This window comes from Suncus etruscus, chromosome 12 (assembly GCF_024139225.1).
Source record: "Suncus etruscus isolate mSunEtr1 chromosome 12, mSunEtr1.pri.cur, whole genome shotgun sequence".
Taxonomy (NCBI): Eukaryota; Metazoa; Chordata; class Mammalia; order Eulipotyphla; family Soricidae; genus Suncus; species Suncus etruscus.
Window position 1 is genome coordinate 33,065,672 of NC_064859.1, and position 18,020 is coordinate 33,083,691.

The 18,020-nt window shown below is 43.4% G+C and overlaps 1 protein-coding gene across 1 annotated transcript; it reads left to right on the forward strand.

Annotated features, from left to right (window-relative positions):
• The first annotated feature begins 929 nt into the window (after positions 1 to 929).
• Positions 930 to 17,197, forward strand: CCT4 (chaperonin containing TCP1 subunit 4). The gene is made up of 14 exons (XM_049784739.1): positions 930 to 1,193; positions 6,432 to 6,484; positions 7,737 to 7,826; positions 8,858 to 8,966; positions 10,058 to 10,200; positions 10,341 to 10,462; positions 10,877 to 11,009; positions 13,112 to 13,251; positions 14,781 to 14,877; positions 14,956 to 15,066; positions 15,155 to 15,285; positions 15,408 to 15,642; positions 16,679 to 16,792; positions 17,025 to 17,197. The coding sequence occupies exons 1-14, from the start codon at positions 1,067 to 1,069 to the stop codon at positions 17,037 to 17,039; spliced, it is 1,620 nt and encodes a 539-aa protein (XP_049640696.1). The 5' UTR covers positions 930 to 1,066; the 3' UTR covers positions 17,040 to 17,197.
• The last annotated feature ends 823 nt before the right edge of the window (positions 17,198 to 18,020 follow it).

Consider the following 18,020-nt stretch of genomic DNA (forward strand, 5'->3'; position numbering starts at 1 on the left):
TCCTCTTCTACATGATGATTAAAATACTAGTTGGTACCTTGAAGTAGCTACTATGAAATCTGGCAGTGAAAGTTTAGGGACTTTCACTTTTAGAAAAAAATAAGTTTGAGGGGGCACAGAGGGTAGGGCGTTTGCCTTGCATGAAGCCTGGCATCCCATAGGGTCCTCCGAGGATGCCAGGAATGGTTTCTGAGTGCAGAGCCAGGAGTAACCCGAGCCTCAACAGGTGTAGCCCAGAAACACCCCCCCCCCCCTACAAAAAAGAAAGAAGAAAAGGAAACAAAGAAAAAGAAAAGAAAGAAAAAATCAAGTCAAAATTTAATGGTGAGAGCTGGTGTGACATTACAGCGAATAGGGCGTGTTGGCCTTGCATGGGCCTGAACCAGGGTTCGATCCTCAGCATCCAACAGGATCCCTTGAGCACCACTAGGAGTAATTTCTCAATGCTGAGTCAGGTGTCATCCTTGAGTGTGACTCTCCAAAACCAAAAGCTAAGATTTAATGATGAATGGCTGTTCGAGTTCCAGATAAAATAGCCTGTCGGGGTACGAAAGAGTGCTAAGTTGAGGTAGACAAGCCAAATGGGGCCCGACACTTCAGAGCTTCAGAAGAAAGTAGCTGTCAAAGGCATCAGCAGCACAGTCTGCGCGCGCACTCACAGCACTTCCGCTTCAGCTAGCGAAGGGGTCCTCGAGCGATCCAGGGAGGAGACGGGAGATATGGGTGTCCCAATATATGCCTGCAAAACCCGGCGCATCTTTCTCCTCGCAAACCGAGACCTTCCCGCTGGAATTCATAGTACTCTCGGTCCTTTACAGCGGAGTGAGCCCCCAAATCGGCGTGAGCCCCGGCACAGCCTCCGCAACAGGCGTACAGCGGGCAGCCTTTTACGTCACGACCGCGCCGCGCCGCCAGGAAGGCCCCTTCGCCGCCGCCACCGCCTCTTCCCAGCGCCGCTTTCTGGAAGGTTCGTGAAAGCGGTGGGTGCTTTCCGTTACCCCGCTGGCCATCAGAATCCAAGTCCATCCGCCTTCCCCGAGCCCCCGCGGACCCAGCTGAGTGCGCCATGCCCGAGAACGTGGCTCCCCGGAGCGGGGCGCCGGCCGCGAGTGCCGGCGGCCGCGGAAAGAAAGCCTATCAGGACCGCGATAAACCGGCCCAGATCCGCTTCAGCAACATCTCGGCGGCCAAAGGTATCTCCGCCCCCCCAACCCCCGGGCCCGCCGCGTGGCTTTGGCCTCGCTGCAGTCGCCCTCACCCTGCTGTTTGGGGTTGGGCCAGAGCAGCTTGTCCCGAGCTCTGGAGGAATCTTCATGCCTGCCCTTGAATTCTCTGCGCCACATTCTCTAGAGGCGTTGGGGCTTCCTGTGTCCTGGCCCGGGGACACCCCTACATACATTTCCACCCCCAGGCTTCTTTCTGAATGAAAGCGGCCGAACCCCGTGCACCCCTTTCTTTGGCGCTGAGTCCAGGCGCCGATGAGCGGGTTCTCTGCTGCTTCGCTGCTCTGGGCGTGATTGGCGTTGCCGCCCCTTTGGGGAAGGAAGGCGCCAGACGACGATCTAGGCCCGAATCGGGCCTCAGGGTCCCTTGGAATAGGTTTTGGGGGCGGACTTAAGCTAAGCGTGCAGAGGAGAGTGGAGAAAACCTATTTATTTATTGGGGGGTCACACCCAATTTGGCAGGCTTAGGGGACCACATGGGATACCGGGATTTGAACCACTGTCCTGCATGCAAGGCGAATGCCCTCCCTCCATGCGAGCTCCCCTCCCCGAGAAATCCCTTTAGACTTTGGAGCCCCCTCCCCAGCCAGCAGTTCCAGCGATTTGCTCGCGAATGCCACTTGCGTCCTCTGGCCAGCACGCGAGGCTTTGAGGCCTTCCACCTCTTCCTTAGCTCAGGCCCAGAGTTGAGTTTCTTTTCCAAGAGGAGTGATTGTGGCATAGACTGAATATTTAGCTGTTTTGGGAGGACACGTGAGAACAAAGGCTTCGCTTCGGGTGCAACTGTTCTGTGGGATGCGCTGGGGAGTGGCCCTTTGCTGGGGGGGGGGGGATGATGGGCGGTGGCCCGAGGTGTTCAGTCGCCTTGTAACCCTCTTTCTCCGGGGTATTGGAGAGACCGTCCAGTGCCCCCAAGATTTTGCTCGGGGATAGGGGAAAGGGGCCCCAGAAGGGCGGCTTAAAAGAATTAGGTGTCACAAAAATGGAGTTGGAGGTTCTTAAATCTCCGCTCCACGTCCCGTTTCACCTGTGAATTTTTACAGAACTCAGGCATGCGTAGGTATATAAAATGAGTGTTCATGTATGTAGCCCAACAGCAGGTTAGGCGCATACCTTGCATTCCATATAGGCCCTTGAGCATTGCCAGGTGTGCCCCCCCCCCCAAAGAATGAGTATGCAAACCACACATGTACCGATAGAGAGCTCTAGAGTCCGAGTGTGGTTTACAAAGTCATGTCGTCTCCCTGTGCCTCCCAAACCCAATAAGGTTATTCCTCGCAGTTGAAGATAGGGTCTAGAACACACTGTTGAAGCTTAGGTTATTGGGTTAGGAACTAATGAGATTAAAAGGACCTGTAGTGTCCCTGAGTTACAGTATGGCGGATAGGATGCATCATGCGGTTTGCCTAGGTTTAATCCCTGACATCCTATATGTTTCTCTAGCTCCCTTGGAGTAATTACTGAATGCAGAGCCAGAAGTAAGCCCCTGAACACCGCTGAGTCTGGCCCCAAACCAAAATCATAAATAAAAAAAAAAAAAGACCCTTCTATAACATGGTAGATTTTCAGTTGGAGACACATGCTTTAGAAACCTTTGAAGCAACTACCCAGTTGGAGTGTGTAAATTGTGAAAAGAAGCCATTCAGTTCTCTAAATTTGTCCCTTAAATCCTGGAAGTCCAGAGAGTAGAGTGGCGACACAGTTTTCCTCTTTAGACAAAACTCTACTAACGGGTTTGCGTCTTTATTTTTTATTTATTTATTTATTTATTATTTATTTATTAATTTCAGGGTGCCAGTTTTTCTTGAATTTGTTTTTTATTTTTGGAATTTGGGGGGGGCTCCACATTCTGCTGTGTTCAGGACTTCTGGCTGTACTTTTTGATCAGTGCTGGAGGACCATAGTTGTTGATGGCTATGGCTGCATGTCCTGGACTAATCATTTGGTTTAAGTGTCACCAAAAGAACTAGGGAGGCAGTTCAATAGACTGATGAGTACATGCTTTGCATTTGGGAGATACTTTGATTCCTGGAACCACGAGGATTAACCCACCCTTCAAATTCTCCAGCCTAGAGCTGGGAGTATCCCCTGAGCGTGTCTGGGTGTGGCCCAAAAGCAATATCAAAAAATGTAATCTCGCCCTTGTTTGAAGTAAAATTATACATGTTTTCATACATGTAGTTTTTGTACCATTTAGCATAAGTCGTTCAGAAACTTGTGTACTATGTGGCACCTGGTGTATTAACTTTACTACTCACTGTATTACCACTCTGGCCTCTATAAGTACTTGGGGCCACATCCAGCAATACTCAGGTTCCTCCTGGCTCTGCACTCAGGAATTAATCCTGGTCCAGCTCAGAGATCCATATGGGATGTTGGGGATGGAACCCAAGATGTCCATGAGCAGGTATAGCAAGTACAAATACCTTGCCTGCTGTACTATGGCTTCTGCCCCTATCACTGTTATTTATTTGTTAGATTGGTTTTTGGGCCACTCCCAGCAGTGCTCAGGGTTTAATCCTGTCTCTGCACACTGGGCTGAAGAAACTATGGGATGCTGGGGATCAAACCCAGGTCAGCTACATGCAAGGCACCTTACCCACTATATTATCTCTCAGAACCTATAAGTTCATTTTTGGGGTGAGGGGCCACATCCAGCTGTGTCACAGGGATAACTCCTGGTGTGCCCAAGAGACCATGTGGGATGCTGGAGATCAAGCCCAGGTCGGCCTCATGCAAAGCAAACACATGCCCTACCAGCTGCATTATTTCTTTGACCCCTATAAGTGCCCTTTTGGGGGGGGGGGGGTTGGGGCCACACCCGGTGGTGCTCAGGGGTTACTCTTGGCTGTCTGCTCAGAAATAGCTCCTGGCAGGCACGGGGGACCATATGGGACACCGGGATTCAAACCAACCACCTTTGGTCCAGGATCGGCTGCTTGCAAGGCAAACACCGCTGTGCTATCTCTCCGGGTCCTAGTGCCCTTTTTTTTTTTTTAAGGGGGGCCACACTTGGCAGTGCTCAGGTGTTATTCTTAGCTCTGTGCTCAGATTAGTCTTGACTGTGCTTGGGGAACTATATGGGATAACAGGAATTGAACCCAGGTTGGCCATGTACAGGCAAACACCCTACCTGCTGTGCTATCCGCTCTGGCCTCTAAGTGCTTCTTTCGGTGGTGGTGGTGGGACACACCGGTGGCGCTCAGGTTACTCCTCGCTCTGTGCTCAGAAATCGCTCCTGGCAGGCTCGGGATCATATTGGATGCTGGGGACTGAACCATAGTCTGTCCTGGGTTGGCTGTATGTAAGGCAAAACTACTACTGCTATCACTCCAGCCCCTATAAGTGCTTTTGAGGGGGGGGGTGAATTTTTCTGGGCCATACCCAGTGATGCTCAGGGGTTATTCCTGGCTATGGACTCAGAAATCACTCCTGGCTTGGGGGACGCCAAGGGATTGAACTGCGGTCTGTCCTGGGTCAGCCTCGTGCAAGGCAAACGCCCTACCGCTGAGCCATTGCTCCGGCCCCTATAAGTGCATTTTTTTTTTTGGCTTCCCTGTTATAACTGTATTTTTAATGTAAATCATGATCATGGCCATTTGGATCCACTAGAGTCAATATTACCAAGTAATTAGACATTAAAATAAATCATTTTAATAATTAAATATATTATTTAATAATAAATTTTAATAAATAATAAACTAGGGGCCGAAGCTGTGCCGTGGAGTGGTAAGGTGCCTGCCTTGCTGGCTCTAGCCTACGACAGACCGCAGTTCAATCCCCGGTGTCCCATATGGTCCTGCAAGCCAGGAGCAATTTCTGAACACATAGCCAGGAGTAACCCCCAAGCGTCACCAGGTGTGGCCCAAAACACCAAAAAATAAAATAAATTGGGGGCAGAGAGATATTATGGAGGGTAGGGCGTTTGCCTTGCATGCAGAAGGACTGTGGTTCGAATCTAGGCATCCCATATAGTCGGTCCCCAGGAACGATTTCTGAGCGTAGAGCCGAGTGACCCCTGAGTGCTTCCGGGTGTGACCCCAAAACCAAAAAATAAAATTAAGTTAACTAAAGTTTTTAAGAACATAGCCTTTTTCCTTAACTTCTTAAAATGATATATTACTGTTTATATTATGAGAAAAAGCATGCTACTTAGGAAGAAAACAAAAATGAGTAGGGTAGTTCAGCCACATAGTAGATGGGGTAGTATGTGGAACAGGGGAAGATTTTACCATTTGTTTTGGGCTTGTCAAAGAAAGGATGTATTACTACTTGTCACTTTGAATTTAGAAAATAATTGGACTAACAAAATTTTAAACATTCTTTTTTTTTTTTTTTTTTTTTTTTTTTTTTTGGTTTTCGGTTTTTGGTTTTTGGGTCACACCCGGCAGCGCTCAGGGGTTACTCCTGGCTCTATGCTCAGAAAATTGTCCCTGGCAGGCATAGGGGACCATATGGGATGCTGGGATTCGAACCACCATCCAAAAGCCTTACCTCCATGCTATCTCTCCGGCCCCAAATTTAAACATTCTTATGGACAAGTAATAATTTTTCAACTCAGACCCAACAGTTCAAGGATTGTTTATGGTTCAAGGAGTGACCCCCTATCTGCTATATGCAAGAACCTTGACCTCTATGCCATCTCTCTATCCTGGAATTGATACCTTTAAGAAATAAAGAAAGGGGGCCCGGAGAGATAGCACAGCGGCGTTGGCCTTGCAAGCAGCGATCCAGGACCAAAGGTGGTTGGTTCGAATCCCGGTGTCCCATATGGTCCCCCGTGCCTGCCAGGATCTATTTCTGAGCAGACAGCCAGGAGTAACCCCTGAGCACTGCCAGGTGTGGCCCAAAAACAAAAACAAAAATAAAGAGAAAATCAGGGGCCACAGAAATGGTACAAGGTAAGGTGCTTGCTTTGCATGCCACTGATCCTGGTTCATTCTATAGTATCACATATGGTTTTCTGAGCACCTTCAGGTTCAAAGCCTTCCAACAGCGAACTCTTTTCCTTTTTAGGATTTTTAGGGTTTTGTTTATAAAAAGGGGCTACTTCTCTTTATATTTGGATTTTAGGTAGCTGCCTAGACCAAACCATCACTGTTAAGGGGTCTATGTGGTGCTAGGGAGCAGTGAGGGCATCACATGTGCTAGGTACTTGAACTCTGTCCTGTTCTTGAGTCTTGAATAATTTTATTCTTCTCTTTACAGCTGTTGCTGATGCTATTAGAACAAGCCTTGGACCAAAGGGGATGGACAAAATGGTAATAAGCTCAATCTTTGATTACTTAAGTTCTATCTACATTGCAAATCTGGAAACTGTTAATGTTTTGGGTTTTGCTTGTTTTTCTTCTAGTTTTGGTACACCCTTCTATGCTCAGGTCTTATTTCTGGCTCTGTGCTCAGGAATTACTTCTGGTGGTACTCTATAGAGACTGTATGGGATGCTAGGCATTCAACCCAGGCAGGTGCATGCAAGGCAAGCACCTTACCTGCTCTGTCTCTCTGGCTCAGAAAAATTTAACATTCTCTTATTTGCCTTGCACATGGCTGCCCAGGTTCAATCCTCCTGGTACCCCATAAGGTCCTACAAGCCCATCAGGAGTGACCCTAAGTGCAGAGGGAGGAGTAAAGGTGTGGTCTGCCAACCCCACTCTGCCCCAATCCCCAATAGAAAGATGTAAGAAGTCAGAGAAAGTATTCATTGTAGGTAGTGATGTGAGCAACAGAAAATTGATTTATTGCCTAATTTTAAATCATTATATTAATGAAAAGGAAGAGAATTTAAAATTAAGCACTGGACAGGGGAGCTATGACTCATAGGGTTGAATGCATACTTTGCATTTAAGCCTGGAGGCCCAGGTTTGAGCCTGGAATTGAGTGGTCTCAGGGTGATCAGTAGTACAGAGCTGGGGAGGTGGCCCTGAGCACACCTGAATATGATCCCAACAATAAAAAAACAACAAATCTTTTAAGAAAGCCCTGTGCAGGGGCCGGAGAGATAGCAGGGTGGTAAGGCATTTGCTTAGCATGTGGATGACCCAGGACGGACCTGGTTCGATTCCTGGCATCCCATATGGTCCCTTGAGCTTGCCAGGAGCGATTTCTGAGCATGGAGCCAGGAGTAACCCCTGAGCATAGCCAGGTATGGCCCCAAAACCAATCAATCAATAGGCTGCTAAAAAAAAAAAAAAAAAAGCTCTGTGCAATCAGAACTTCTGTCTTAAGAAATATTAAAATTGGGCCTGGAGAGATAGCACAGTGGTGTTTGCCTTGCAAGCAGCCGATCCAGGACCTAAGGTGGTTGGTTCGAATCCTGGTGTCCCATATGGTCCCCCGTGCCTGCCAGGAGCTATTTCTGAGCAGACAGCCAGGAGTAACCCCTGAGCACTGCCGGGTGTGGCCCAAAAACCAAAAAAAAAAAAAAAAAAAAAATTTAATCAAGTTGTTAGAGTGTTAAATTAATTTTGGGAAAGAAAAGAAATGTGACTTGTTTTTAAACAACAAAATTTACAGATTCAGGATGGAAAAGGTGATGTGACCATTACAAATGATGGTGCTACTATTCTGAAACAAATGCAAGTGTTACATCCAGCAGCTAGGATGGTAAGTCGATTTTAAGTGAATAATTTTAAACATGTTATTTATTATTGAGTAGTTATTTTTTTTAACTTGGTCACCTTATATTTAAACGTAGTGTTTAAATAATGTCTGAACAAACTGTTTAAGGATGAATTATATGTACTTCAATGTGAGCTCATAAAACATTACTTTATTCTTGTTCAAAGAAATATGTCAGTGGAGAAAGGAAATAAAACATGGAATGGTAGAAATTGCTATCCAAAGGTGTGTCAGAACAAAATTTCTATTGTGTACAAAATAAATGGTCTACTCTTAGGCTGATGTTTGTTAGAAATAGAGTGAGATAAAAATAAAAAAGGATGTTGGGGCTGGTGCCATGGTGCAAGGGGTAAGGTGTCTGCCTGCCCGAGCTAGCCTAGGACAGACCAAGGTTCTTCCCCCGACGTCCCATATGGTCCCCCAAGCCAGGAGCGATTTTTGAGCGCATAGCCAGGAGTAACCCCTGAGAGTCACCGGGTGTGGCCCAAAAACAAAAAATATAAATAAAAAAGGATGTTGATGAGAGGGTATTGGGCTCATTGATGGTAGTAAAATGCTGTAACTTGTTAGACCAACATTTTAAACATGAACACTATTGTAAACTTATTACCTTAACTACAACAACAATAAAAATTACAAGTGATTTCAGTGTTCGTGAGAAGTGTCAACAATAAACATTCCTCCTATTAAAATGCCCCTATATGTTTTGATTATGTAAAGCTGAACTTTTAAATGGTTCAAAAAATCTTTACAAAGTATTCTAATCTATACTCTGAAGGGAGCCATAATACAGCTTCTTAGAGAAAGTAGCATTTTGTGTACTGTTGTTTTTATGGTCTTCATTTTAAAGTGAAATTCAAGGTATACAACAAATATGAAAAAGTTGATTGACTGTTCTAGTGATATTAATTGAATTGTGGTGGTTAGCATTAATAAAGGTTATTTGTTAGATTTTATTTAGATGTAACTGGATTCTCACATATCATATGGAGTAATTTGCTGTTATGTTCTCATAGTTGGTGGAGCTGTCTAAAGCTCAAGATATAGAAGCAGGAGATGGTACCACGTCAGTGGTCATTATTGCTGGCTCTCTTTTAGATTCCTGTACCAAGCTTCTTCAGAAAGGTAGGTAAAGTGTAGAATAAGCCTTATATTATTATTGAGTAATCTGAGATTTAAAATTGAGTTTGGAGTGGTAAAGTTAAGGTAAAGTCTGCCATAAATTATAATTTTTTTTTTAAATTTTTTTGGGGGGGCCACACCCGGCGGTGCTCAGGGGTTACTCCTGGCTGTCTGCTCAGAAATAGCTCCTGGCAGGCACGGGGGACCATTTGGAACACCGGAATTCGAACCAACCATCTTTGGTCCTGGATCGGCTGCTTGCAAGGCAAACGCCGCTGTGCTCTCTCTCCGGGTCTTTGTTTTTGATTTTGAACCGAACCAATGATGCTCAGGGGTTACTACTGGCTATGCGCACAGAAATTGATCCTGGCTTGGACCATATGGGACACCGAACCCAGGTCCGTTCTGGTTCTGCCGCATGCAAAGCACAAATGCCCCACCGCTGTGCTATCGCTTCGGCCCCATATATTTTTGTGGGTTTTTTTTGACCAAACTTACCATAATTGGAATATAATACTATTTTTCTTTTCACAATGAATGGTGGTATTGATGATAATTTTGGTCACTGAAAAAGATTATTGATACCACACAAGTGTATAATTAATCTTGAAGTGTGTTTGTTTGATGTGGAGGAAGAGGTTGGGCTATGTCCAGAAAAGCTGAGGGGCTATTCTTGTCTCTGCTCAGAAATTACTCCTATCTCAGGCCGAGAGAGATAGCACAGCGGCATTTGCCTTGCAAGCAGCCAATCCAGGATCAAAGGTGGTTGGTTCGAATCCTGGTGTCCCATATGGTCCCCCGTGCCTGCCAGGAGCTATTTCTGAGCAGACACCCTGAGCATCGCCGGATGTGACCCAAAAACCAAAAAGAAAGAAAAAAAAGAAAGAAAGAAATTACTCCTATCGCTCTGGCCCCAGTATGAATATAAATTTCCTGAAATAGATTGTTAATCCTATTGTCAGATAGGATCATTCAGACCATTTTATTTATAGTTTAGAATGATTGACAATTTATGATATCTTGAAATTTTAATAACTAGAAAACATGTTTGTATATCCAATTTAATTAAATGACTCACTTTTCACATACGATAGGGATTCATCCAACCATCATTTCTGAGTCATTCCAGAAGGCTTTGGACAAAAGTCTTGAAATTTTGAATGACATGGCTCGACCTGTGGAACTAAGTGACAGAGAAACCTTACTAAATAGTGCAACCACTTCATTGAATTCAAAGGTGAGATGAGCTTTAAAAGGTTGTTGAAAGTTTGAGGTTCATTAAGAATCACAAGTTTTGGGCCTCATAGAATAGGACATAAGGCACTTAAATAACTGAGTTTTATCTTATTGACTTTGTTTTTTTGTTAATCATTTTAGGTTGTTTCACAGTATTCAAGTCTGCTTTCTCCTATGAGTGTAAATGCAGTGATGAAAGTGATTGATCCAGCCACAGCTACTAGTGTAGACCTTAGAGATATTAAAATTGTTAAGAAGCTTGGGTAAGCATCTTTAATTTATAACTGTAATTTTGAAAGTAACATACTATATTTTAAAAAAAAATAGCGATGAAAATCATTTTCTTTTTGGTGGTTTTCTCTTTAGTTTTTGTTTTAAGGAATTTATTTTCCCTAATGATTGTAGGCAGTAGTGTTGTCAGAAAGATTCCAAAAGAAAAGGACATCATTCTCTCCCTTCATTTGCAGATGTACAAACCACAATGACACAAAAGGAAAGAGAGGGTAGGGGGGAGCAGTGAGAGGGAAAGAGGAAGAAGAAGAAAAATGCCTGCCCCAGAGGCAGGCCAGAGAGGGTGCTTGGGAGGGAAGAAGGCGTCAGGAAAATCACAGAGGGTGAAAGGGAAACTGTTGATTTCCATTCCTTAATTATTCTCATCTTGTTTTCTTTTTTCTTAGTGGAACTATTGATGATTGTGAATTGGTAGAAGGACTGGTTCTCACTCAAAAGGTGGCAAATTCTGGTATAACCAGAGTTGAAAAGGCTAAAATTGGACTTATTCAATTTTGCTTATCTGCCCCCAAAACAGATGTAAGTAGAATCAAAAGAAATTGCTTCCCTGTTTATATGTTTAACTTTCTAGTAATTCATAATTTCATTTAAAATGTTGAACGAGGATGATATTTCAAGGGCTGAAGCATATGCCAGCACGAGTTCAGTCCCTAGCACTGCCTAACAAGTGTAGAATTTACCACTGCAGTTTTCTGTAGGTTGCTGCAATAAGCTGTAAGTCAGCATGCTGCCCTGCTGCTGCAAGGCTCACAGTGGTTGGGTGGGGCCAACTGCCCACCCAGGGATGCCAACATGATACAACTATGCCAGGAATGGGGAGTGGGGAGCAGGGGAGGTAGAGAGGGGAAGGGAAAAGGAGAGGGAGAGGAGAAGGAGGAGGGGAGAGAGAGGGAGAGAAAGAAATCAAGTATCCTTTTTTATGACTGAGGCCTGCCACTGGGGGTTTGAGAGAAAGGGAAATACATTGGTCAGAGGTGTCTGGGGGAGTCCCAGGTTCAACAAAGAAAGGTGAGATAAAGGGATAGATACAAAGCAAGCATCTTGCCTATGCTTTATTTTGTTCCTCCAAGCCAGCAGGTGCTGCTCTGGTTACTATCCTGGACCCACCCTCCCGATCGACCTAGTTTTTCTTTTTATACCTGGCATGACAAGGAATGCGTCCAGGTTTAACTGTCATTACAGTGGGGGTGTCCAAGGGACATGTCCAATTCCAGCTGCCATACATCAACAGAGATGAGTTCTAAACACTAAATTCAGGCTTGAACAGCCTGGCCATATATAGCTAAAAATGGCTCCTGAGCACTTTTTGAGAACCCATTGCCTCCCACCCCAACAAAAAAAAAAGGAATAGAATATGTTGGTCACAAAAGAATTAGTAAAATTGAGTCAACTACGAATCTATAAACTGTTCATTGTAATAGAGCAGTGACTTAACCGGTGAACATTATACTGAAGAAATTAGGTGATTTTTGTTTTAATTATTTGGGTTTTATTGTTTCCATATTGTTAAAGACTTAAATCACTAAAAGGAGGTGGTTACCTCACTCAGATTTACTGTCGTTTTAATACTGTATTGATAGTTTTCTTGTTCACTTGGAATCTTTTCCTCAAAAATATTAACCCATACAGAGGCTGGAGCAATAGCATAGTGGGTAGGACTTTGACTTGCATGTTGCTGGCCTAAATTAGACTCCTGGAATCCCATATGGTCCTCTGAGTACCATTGGATGTGCCCCCCCAAAATTAACCCATACAAAAACAAATATGTTGTAAATTGCTTAAAAAAAAAACTGTACTAAAAGATCTTTTTAGAATAATTATTGTTCTTACAGTGTCACTGAGCTATACTTCTAGCTCCTTGTATACCAATTTTTTTTTGTTTTTTGTTTTTGTTTGTTGTTTTGTTTTTGGTTCACACCCGGCAGCGCTCAGCGGTTACTCCTGGCTCTACACTCAGAAATCGCTCCTAGCAGGCTCGGGTACCATATGGGATGCTGGGATTCGAACCACCGTCCTTCTGCATGCAAGGCAAATGCCCTGCCTCCATGCTATCTCTCTGGCCCCTTGTATACCAATTTTGATAGCAAGCTGTGTAGAATAAAAAGGAAAAAACAGATTGATGCATTAATAACAGTTACATGAAGAGAATTCACATCTTCAGAGCCAAAGATGTTGCTCAGTGGTAGAACACTTGGCTTGTCTTTGTTACTCAGATTCATCCTCAGCACTACATAAAGGGAAAAGCGAAAAAATTGACATCTTGAGGGAATTGTCATTTTATATATATATAAATATAATTTTGTTTTTGGTTTTTGGGCTACATCTGGTGATGCTCAGGAATTACTTCTAGCTCTGCGCTCAGAAATCACTCCTTGCTTGGGGGATCTTAAGGGCACCAGGGGATCAGGCCATGGTCCGTCCTAGGTTAGCATGTAGCAAGGCAAACGCCTTACCACTTGTGCCACCACTCTGGCCCCATCATTTTATATTTTTTGATTACCAAGAATGTACTGTAAAAATAGTGCATAGATAGTAGTCAGTAATTTGTATAAATACTACTAACCTGAGGTGCATGCAGGTCTTTCATGTTGACAAACTTGGTTTTATTTTTTTCTAAACAGATGGATAATCAAATAGTAGTGTCTGACTATGTTCAGATGGACCGAGTACTGCGTGAGGAGAGAGCCTATATTCTAAACTTAGTAAAACAAATAAAGAAAACAGGATGTAATGTTCTTCTCATACAGAAGTCTATTCTAAGGTATGGGACTTTATGTTCACTAATGAAAATTGGCTTTTGATCTTTTCATCTTTGAAAACAAAAAGTGAGGGGGCTAAAGTGATGGTACAGTAGGTAGAGCATTTACCTTGCATGACCGGGTTTGATCTCCAGTGTCCTATATGATCTTTCTCCCTCTCCCCTGAGGCTGCCTGAAGTAACTTCTGAGCTTAGAGCCAGGGGTGACCCCTGAATTCCACCAGGTGTGACACAAATACCAAAGAAGAAAGATATGTGGGGACTGGAGAGATAGTACCGTATGGTAGGATGACCCAGGTTTAATTCCCAGTGTTCCAAATGAGCATTACTGAGTGTGGCCCCCAAAAGTGGTATGTCATTTTATAGACCAAGGTTAAGTAAATGCATGCTTTGCTTTTGTTTTGGGGCCACATCTGATGGTGCTCAGAGATTATTCTTGGCTCTGTATTCAGGAATTAATCCTGGCAGGGCTTAGAGAACCAACCATATGGGATGCTGAGGATCAAACCCAGGTTGGCCATGTGCAAAGCATATGCTCTCTGCTGTACTATTACTCTGGCCCCTGTGTTTTGTTTTTGTTTTTGTTTGTTTTTGGGTCACACCTGGCAGCTCTCAGGGGTTACTCCTGTGGCTCTACACTCAGAAATCATTCCTGGCAGGTTCAGAGGACCATCTGGGATGCCGGGATTTGAACCACTGTCATTCTGCATGCAAGGCAAATGACCCACCTCCATGCTAGCTCTCCGGGGGCGGGGGGGGCTCCCCGTGTCTTATTTTTTTTTAAAGAGCTATGTTTCATCTAATGTTAATTAACAAGCTGAGAGATGACCCAAAGGAAGTTCATTTGTTCTTGTGGGGTGTAGTTGGCTTGCAACTTATCATTGCTTGCTCCTTGATCTTGGGCTCAGTTATTCCTAATGGATCCCAGGGACTATATGGTGTTAAGATTTGAACCTGTTTTGGGCTGCATGCAAGGTATTTTGAAGAAGCACTAGAATATCTTTTGTTTCTTTGGATAATGGTGGCTTGATCTACTATGTGTGAAGCATGCATTTAGCCCCTTAGACTATCTCTTGGTCTGTGGGGATGTGGTTGTGTGTGCTCCCTCATTTGGTTTTTTGTTTGGGTGGATTTGACAGGAGAGCTAGTTTGGGGTCACACCCAGCACTGCTTTAGCAAGCACTCTATCTCCATACTATCTGGTCCCCTCTTTAGTTCTATTTAGAATACATGCATACATAATTTGAGTCATTGGCCATTTAAATTAGAGTACTTAATCTTTAAGAAGTGGTTGAATGGTTGGGGCCAGAGAGATAGCACAGCGGTAGGGCATTTGCCTTGCATGCAGCCAAATCCTGGCATCCCATATTGTCCCCGTGCCTGCCAGGAGCAATTTCTGATCAAAGAGCCAGGAATCACCCCTGAGTGCCTCCGGGTGTGACCCAAAATCGCAAAAAAAAAAAAAAAAAATTGTTTGAATGGCAACATTATTTTAACTCAACATGGACATAATCATTGGTTTTATATTTTAGGGATGCTCTCAGTGATCTTGCATTACATTTCCTAACCAAAATGAAGATTATGGTAGTTAAGGATATTGAGAGAGAAGATATTGAATTCATTTGTAAGGTAAAAATTCATAACATCTATATGTGATAAAATAGCTAATAATCATACTTTCCTAATTTAAATATTTGACTTTCCCAGACGATTGGAACTGTACCCATTGCCCATATTAATCAGTTCACTGCTGATATGTTGGGCTCAGCTGAATTAGCTGAGGAAGTCAACTTAAATGGTTCTGGCAAACTGCTCAAGGTAAGAGTATTATAATTAAGCTTTCATTTGTCTGGATTTTTATTTTAACCCTGATTTTCATATATTTAACTGGGGTTTATCACTGAAGATTACAGGTTGTACAAGTCCTGGAAAAACTGTTACAATTGTTGTTCGAGGATCTAACAAATTGGTGATAGAAGAAGCTGAACGTTCTATTCATGATGCCCTGTGTGTTGTTCGCTGTTTAGTAAAGAAGAGGTAATATGTTACTAATATTATGGGCATTAAAACTTGTGTTTTTACTTTTAAAGATACAAATGTTAATTTATTCAATGGCTTTCTATTGAATGAAATTAACTAAAAATATATTTGAATCTCAGAGCTCTTATTGCAGGAGGTGGTGCTCCAGAAATAGAGTTGGCTCTACGGTTAACTGAATACTCAAGATCATTGAGTGGTATGGAATCCTACTGCATTCGTGCTTTTGCAGATGCTTTGGAGGTCATTCCATCTACTTTAGCTGAAAATGCTGGTCTGAATCCCATTTCAACAGTAACAGAATTAAGAAACCGGCATTCCCAAGGAGAAAAAACTTCAGGCATTAATGTTCGAAAGGTAATGATTTTAATTTTTGTTATAGAAAATGTGGGTTTAGGGGCTGGAGAGATAGCACAGTGGTAGGGTGTTTGCCTTGCAAGTGGCTGACCTAGGACCAACGGTGGTTGATATCCCGACATTCTACATTAGATATGATTCCCCGAGACTGCCAAGAGCAATTTCTGAGCAGAGAGCCAGGAGCAACCCCTGAGTACCCGCCAGGTGTGGCCCAAAAAACAAAAACAGAAAATGTGGGTTTAATATGAAAATGTTTTTTCTTGAGCTTTATTTAGCATTGAACTGCCAGAAAGAGACTCGTAAGCACTGCTTTGAAAACACAATGTTTTGTTTCTCTCCCCACCCGTGCCCTTGGTGAATGAGTAGCTTTGTACCTAAAAACTGTAATCTTGGGGCTGGAGAGAGAGCACAGCGGCAGGGTGTTTGCCTTACATGCAGCCAACCCAGGACAGACGGTGGTTTGACTCCCGGTTTCCCATATGTCCCCCAAGCCAGGAGCAATTTCTGAGTGCATAGCCAGGAGCAACTCCTGATCGTCTCTGGGTGTGGCCCAAAAACCAAAAAAAATTCTTTTTAACTATAAATAACTTTGTGTTTTAACCTTGCTTTAAATAAAAAGTATTTAATAAAAACTATTTTGGAGTTAGGGTTGAGGCAATATAGCATTAATTCCTTTACCCCCCCCCAATTTTTTGATTAAGATACAACGTGAGTATAGAGGAAAATTATAGAAGATTGTTTTCCTTTTTTTGTTTGTTTGTTTGGGGTTTTTTGAGTCACACCAGCAACACTCAGGGGTTACTCCTGCCTCAATGCTCAGAAATTGCTCCTGGCAGGCTCGGGGGACCATATGCAATGCCGGGATTCGAACCACCATCCTGCATGCACGGCAAATGCCCTACCTACCTCCATCGGCTCTGATTGTTTTCTTGATTAGATTAAAAGAAAGCTACTAGGAAAGGCTCTGAGGCATATTGGGTAACTGTAGCTAATGTGTCTAATTACAAACACTAAAAAGCAACTTCTGATTTCACAGGGTGGTATTTCCAACATTTTGGAGGAACTGGTTGTCCAGCCCCTGTTGGTTTCAGTCAGTGCACTGACACTTGCAACTGAAACTGTCCGAAGCATTCTCAAAATTGATGACGTGGTAAGTATGTGCATAGATTGTGTGACTTTCTCTACAAAGTCAAAGGTTGCTTGTTTTGTTTTTTGTTTTTTTTTATAAGAATTCCCTTCTTGGGGGTAAGGTCATTCAGAGAGACAAAGTTCATACTGTATCTTTTCTCATCTGGAAAATGGGGATTTGGATAATTGCATTAAACATTTTCAGTCCTTAAAATCTTATTACAAGTTCTGAAATAAAACTTTTCTCTTACTAGGTTAACACGAGATAATATGGATGACCTGGCACCATCATGGCTATTAATAGTGAAGCTGGAATGAAAAATCATCTGTGGGTCCTTGTTAGGGAAGTTGTGTTCTTCTGAATTCCGGTTGACATTTGCTTTAATAATTGAGCTGATACAACGTAATGAAAATATTAAAAAAATTATTTCAAAAGCATTTTCCTTTTCTTTTATGGGGGATGGACATGGTGCCAGGGGTTGAAAAATGCCCCTTCCTTTTCCCTAAGAACCTTAAACATGTCTGGATTTTGTATTAGAAGACTGACCCCATATCCCTGGTCCTATTTCTCAGATACTTGTGTAAAAGCTATATAAGGTTGTAGGATGGGGAAATGAGCTCACAAATCTGACCGCTATCTTTCTTGGGACTTGATCCTGAATACTTTTAAGAATTTTATATTTTTGGTGTTTGGGTTGAGGGTTCAACTCCTGGCAGTGCTGGGAGGATCATATCCAGGTCAGCAATATGCAAGGCAAGCACTTCAACCTGGTTGTATTTCTCTGGACCCATATACTCCCCCCACCCCCACCGTATTAATAATTTAATAAGCTCAATGACTTTATCATTTAAGTAAAAACTTAGGGTCAAGAGAGAGCTCAATGAGTTAGGTCCATGCTTTTTATACAGAAAGCCTGGATTCAATTCCCAGGATTGCATAATCTCCAGAACACCATCAAGAACCACTCTTTAAAAAAAAAGGTTGAGGGGCGGAGAGATAGCATGGAGGTAAGGCGTTTGTCTTGCATGCAGGTCAGTGATTCGAATCCCGGCATCCCATATGGTCTCCTGAGCCTGCCAGGAACGATTTCTGAGCATAGATAGAGTAACCCGAGTGCTGCCGGGTGTGACCCAAAAGCAAAAGGAAAAAAAAAAAGCTGAAGTACATTCATGCTGGAGCCTTGGGCTCAATATCAGGTCCTAGATGGTTTGCATCCTTAAGGCAGTGTTTCTCAAGCACTGCCGTGGCA